This window comes from Oncorhynchus mykiss, chromosome 15, assembly GCF_013265735.2.
Source record: "Oncorhynchus mykiss isolate Arlee chromosome 15, USDA_OmykA_1.1, whole genome shotgun sequence".
Taxonomy (NCBI): Eukaryota; Metazoa; Chordata; class Actinopteri; order Salmoniformes; family Salmonidae; genus Oncorhynchus; species Oncorhynchus mykiss.
In genome coordinates this window covers 62366580-62372579 of record NC_048579.1, presented here as the reverse complement: position 1 = coordinate 62372579, position 6000 = coordinate 62366580, and the positions used below count along the sequence as shown (strand labels likewise).

Genomic DNA, 6000 nt, shown 5'->3' with positions numbered 1-6000 from the left:
CAGGTCAGCGTTTTTCGCCAAGAATCTTGTTCTGGAGGCAGTACTGCAGAGTGGTCGCTAGCTGGCCACAAAGTCAGTAAATCAGATTTTAGAGGTAACCCTAACCACACTGCTAACCCTAATGCCTAACCTTAAATGAAGACCAAAAAGCACATTTTTGTTTTCATAAATTTTTCTAATTTTGTGTGTGTGTGTGACGCACCCTAACCAGAAGTGTCCCTCCAATTTCCTGGATACTTTATTGCAGGCAAACTTAAATCAGTTTTACAAAAATTTTACCAGCATGTCACATGTGCAACCAGAGAAAAAAAGTCCCAGACCACCTTTACTCCAAACACAGAGATGCATGCAAAGCTCTCACCCGTCCTCCATTTGACAAATCTGACCATAATTCTATCCTCCTGATTCCTGCTTACAAGCAAAAACTAAAGCAGGAAGTACCAGTCACTAGCACAATACAGAAGTGGTCAGATGACGTGGATGCAATAATACAGGACTGTTTTGCTAGCACAGACTGGAATATGTTCCAGGATTCATCCAATGGCACTGAGGAATACACCACCTCAGTCATTGGCTTCATCAATAAGAGCATCGACAACATCATCCCCACAATGACTGCACGTACATATCCCAACCAGAAGCCATGGATTACAGTCAACATCCCCATCGAGCTAAAGGCTAGAGCTGCCACTTTCAAGGAGCGGGAGACTAATCTGGACACTTATAAGAAATCCCGCTATGCCCTCAGACGAACCATCAAACAAGCAAAATGTCAACACAGGATTAAGATTGAATCCTACTACACCGGCTCTGACGCTCGTCAGATGTGACAGGGCTTGAAAACAATTACGGACTACAAAGGGAAACCCAGACGCGAGCTACCCAGTGACGCAAGCCCACCAGACGAGCTAAATGCCTTGTATGCTCGCTTTGAGGCAAGCAACACTGAAGCATGCACGAGAGCACCAGCTGTTATGGATGACTGTGTGATAACGCTCTCGTTAGTCGATGTGATGTCAACATTCACAAAGATACTGGGCCAGACGGATTACCAGGACGTGTACTCAAAGCATGCACGGACCAACTGTCAAGTGTCTTCACTGACATTTTCAACCTCTCCCTGACCGAGTCTGTAATACCTACATGTTTCAAGCAGACCACCATAGTCCCTGTGCCCAAGGAAACAAATGTAACCTGCCTAAATGATTACCGCCCTTTGGCAGTCACTTTGGTAGCCATGAAGTGCTTTGAAAGGCTGGTCATGGCTCACATCAGTATTCTCCCGGACACCCTAGACCCACTCCAATTCACATACCGCCCCAACCAATCCACAGGTGACGCAATCTCAATCGCACTCCACACTGCCCTTTCTCAACTGGACACCTATGTGAGAATACTGTTCATTAACTACAGCTCAGCGTTCAACACCATAGCGCCCACGACGTTCATCACTAAGCTAAGGATTCTGGGACTAAACACCTCCCACTGCAAATGGATCCTGGACTTCCGGATGGGCCTCCCCCAAGTGGTAATAGTAGGCAACAACACGTCTGCCACGCTGATCCTTAACACTGGGTCTCCTCAGGGGTGTGTACTTGGTCCCCTCCTGTATTCCCTGTTCACCCACGATTGCGTGGCCAAACATGACTCCGACACCATCATCAAGTTTGCTGACGACACAACAGTGGTAGGCCTGATCACCGACAGCAATGAGACAGCATATAGGGAGGAGGTCAGGGAACTGGCAGTGTGGTGCCAGGACAACAACCTCTCCCTCAATGTGAACAAGACAAATGAGAGGATCGTGGACTACAAGAAAAGGCGGGTCAAATAGGCCCCCATTAATATCAACGGGGCTGAAGTGGAGCGGGTCGGGAGTTAAGTTCCTTGGTGTCCACATTGCCAACGAACTATCATGGTCCAAACACACCAAGACAGTCTTGAAGGGGGCACGACAACACCTTTTCCCCCTCAGGAGACTGAAAAGATGGGTCCCCAGATCGTCAAAAGGTTCTACAGCTGCACCATCGAGAGCATCCTGACCGGTTGCATCACCGACCTGGTATAGCAACTGCTCGGCATCTGACAGTAAGGCGCTACAAAGGGTAGTGCGTACGGCCCAGTACATCACTGGGGCCAAGACTGTTATCTCTGCTACCGCACGGCGGTTCCGGAGCGCCAAGTCTAGGACCAAAAGGCTCATCAACAGCTTCTACCCTCAAGCCATAAGACTGCTGAACAATTAGTCAAATCGCCACCGGACAATTTACATTGACCCCTTCCTTTTGTACACTGCTGCTACTCGCTGTTTATTATCTATGCATAGTCACTTCACCCCCACCTACATGTACAAATCACCTCAACTAGCCTGTACCACACCACACTGACTCGGTACCGGTGCCCCCTGTATGTAGCTTCGTTATTGTTATTCTTATTGTGTTACTTTTTATTTTTGTCTACTTGGTAAACAGTTATTGAACTGCACTGTTGGTTAAGGGCTTGTAGGTAAGCATTTCACGGTAAGGTCTACACTTGTTGTGTTCGGCGCATGTGACAAATAAAGTTTGACTTGAAAAGGACAACCAAGACATCCAAATTCACATCCACAAACCCAAAACCACTCACTCCTACAGAACATCCCAGAGTCTTTCTAGGGGCTTAGCCATAACTGCAGATAACCAGGCCACTCAATGAGTTAACCCGTGAAGTCATTATCCTACACTAACAACTCAGGACTAGTGACAACAGTGCATCGTTCTCTGAGAGCAGAAGACAATGGCTGAAGCATTGTCTCCCCCCCCCCCCCCCCCCCCCCCCCGTGTATAGGAAGAGCAACACAGAGGTCTCACATTGTTCTTGTTCCCCATTGGACAAATAAACTTCCTGGAACGACTTGTCTCAATCTGCACACAATCTGTACACATCCGGACACTACACCACCAGGCACTCTAAACAACCACGTATACTGTCACGACGAGGGAGAGAGAGAGCGGTATATGCACACATGAGTACGTGTGTGTATGTTAATGTGTGTGTATGTTAATGTGTATGCATGTTAATGTGAGTGTATGTTAATGTGTATGCATGTTAATGTGTGTGTATGTTAATGTATGTGTATGTTAATGTGTGTGTATGTTAAAGTGTGTGTATGTTAATGTATGTATGTTAATGTGTGTGTATGTTAATGTGTATGCATGTTAATGTGTGTGTATGTTAATGTATGTGTATGTTAATGTGTGTGTATGTTAATGTGCATGCATGTTAATGTGCGTGTATGTTAATGTATGTATGTTAATGCATGTGTATGTTAATACATGTGTATGTTAATGTGTTTATGTTAATGTGTGTATGTTAATGCGTGTGTATGTTAATGTATGTATGTTAATGCATGTGTATGTTAATACATGTGTATGTTAATGTGTTTATGTTAATGTGTGTATGTTAATGCGTGTGTATGTTAATGTGTGCATGTTAATGTGTGTATGGTAATGTGTGTATGTTAATGTCTGTATGTTAATGCATGTGTATGTTAATGCATGTGTATGTTAATGCATGTGTATGTTAATGCATGTGTATTAATGTGTGGTACCTTGCATGAGTGCAGTGATTTGCTGGGACTTCTGTGCGGGGTGTTCTCTGAGGATCTCCAGAGCTGTCCTTCCCTGGCAGTCTGTGATGTTGGCATCAATACCTGCAACAGAGACAGAAGACCGAAACCATGGGTCAGGCACCCAGCCGACACTCACACACGAGCAAGCGCGCACACACACACACACACACAAATCTAGCCTCCTGCAAACACTCCCTTAACAAGTAAATGTATATACACATTTTAAAGGGGAAGCACTGTAAAGTGTTGCGTGTAGGAGGACAAAGATCCTAAATAGACTCACTTGGAGAAATTTACAAGGAAAACATCCATACTGTATTTCTGTCTGACAATTTACCGACAGAGGAAGCTAGCTGTGTCCATCCTGTATCACACACACACACACAGATTGATGGATAGAGGAGAAGGTTGGGTGGATGACATGGGTCAGACAGTACACCGGTACAGGCCTGTCACTCATCTACATAAATAAGCCCCACGGACAAAAACAATATGGCTGCCCGGGGTTCCTCACAGGAAGTGCAACAAGACAACAGAGGAATCAGGAAGTGATTGAGGAAAATAAGGGGGGAGAGGAGGGGATTGTAGGACAAGACCACTCTCCCTCTCTCTCTCCATATCCTCTACTGTCCTCTCTTTCTCTCCATATCCTCTACTGTCCTCTCATATTCTCTACTGTCCTCTCGCTCTCTCCATATACTTTACTGTCTCTGTCCCCCTCTCTCTCTCTATATATATTCTCTACTGTCCTCTCTCTCTCTCCATATCCTTTACTGTCTCTGTCCCCCCCCTCTCTCTCTATCTCTCTCTCTCTCCATATACTCTACTGTCCTCTCTCTCTCTCTCTCTCTCTCTCTCTCCACATCCTCTACTGTCCTTTCTCTCTCCATATCCTCTACTGTCCTCTCTCTCTCCATATAATTTACGGTCTCTGTCCCCCTCTCTCTCTCTCTCCATATCTTCTCTCTCTCTCCATATCATTTACTGTCTCTGTCCCCCTCTCTCTCCATATCATTTACTGTCTCTGTCCCCGTCTCTCTCTCCATATCCTCTACTGTCTGTCCCCTCTCTCTCCATATAATTTACTCTCTCTGTCCCCTCTCTCTGTCTCTGTCCCCCTCTCTCTCTCCATATCATCTACTGTCTCTGTCCCCTCTCTCTGTCTCTGTCCCCCTCTCTCTCTCCATATCATCTACTGTCTCTGTCCCCCCTCTCTCTCTCCATATCATCTACTGTCTCTGTCCCCCCTCTCTCTCCATTTCATCTACTGTCTCTGTCCCCCTCTCTCTCTCCCTATCATCTAATGTCTCTGTCCCCCCTCTCTCTCCATATCATCTACTGTCTCTGTCCCCCTCTCTCTCCATATCATCTACTGTCTCTGTCCCCCCTCTCTCTCCATTTCATCTACTGTCTCTGTCCCCCTCTCTCTCTCCCTATCATCTAATGTCTCTGTCCCCCCTCTCTCTCCATATCATCTACTGTCTCTGTCCCCCTCTCTCTCCATATCATCTACTGTCTCTGTCCCCTCTCTCTCTCCATATCATCTACTGTCTCTGTCCCCCTCTCTCTCCATATCATCTACTGTCTCTGTCCCCCTCTCTCTCTCCCTATCATCTACTGTCTCTGTCCCCCTCGCTCTCTCCATATCATCTACTGTCTCTGTCCCCCTCTCTCTCCATATCATCTACTGTCTCTGTCCCCCTCTCTCTCTCCATATCATCTACTGTCTCTGTCCCCCTCTCTCTCCATATCATCTACTGTCTCTGTCCCCCTCTCTCTCTCCATATCATCTACTGTCTCTGTCCCCCCCCTCTCTCTCTCCATATCATCTACTGTCTCTGTCCCCCTCTCTCTCCATATCATCTACTGTCTCTGTCCCCCCTCTCTCTCCATATCATCTACTGTCTCTGTCCCCCCTCTCTCTCCATATCATCTACTGTCTCTGTCCCCCTCTCTCACCATATCATCTACTGTCTCTGTCCCCCCTCTCTCTCCATCTCATCTACTGTCTCTGTCCCCCTCTCTCTCCATATCATCTACTGTCTCTGTCCCCCTCTCTCTCCATATCATCTACTGTCTCTGTCCCCCTCTCTCTCTCCATTTCATCTACTGTCTCTGTCCCCCTCTCTCTCTACCTATCATCTACTGTCTCTGTCCCCCCTCTCTCTCCATATCATCTACTGTCTCTGTCCCCCTCTCTCTCTCCCTATCATCTAATGTCTCTGTCCCCCCTCTCTCACCATATCATCTACTGTCTCTGTCCCCCTCTCTCTCCATATCATCTACTGTCTCTGTCCCCCCTCTCTCTCTCCATACCATCTACTGTCCCCCTTTCTCTCTCTCTCCATATCATCTACTGTCTCTGTCCACCCTCTCTCTCCATATCATCT

The 6000-nt window shown here is 46.7% G+C and overlaps 1 protein-coding gene across 4 annotated transcripts in view; it reads right to left on the bottom strand.

Moving 5' to 3' along the window:
* Positions 1 to 6000, bottom strand: part of LOC110490567 (ankyrin repeat and sterile alpha motif domain-containing protein 1B) — a 358461-nt gene that overhangs the window by 217153 nt on the left and 135308 nt on the right. For all 4 annotated transcript variants that reach the window (XM_036944931.1, XM_036944932.1, XM_036944930.1 and 1 more), the window contains exon 7: positions 3590 to 3691. In XM_036944931.1, coding sequence (XP_036800826.1) covers positions 3590 to 3691 — 102 coding nt within the window. The remainder of the gene's footprint in view (positions 1 to 3589; positions 3692 to 6000) is intronic.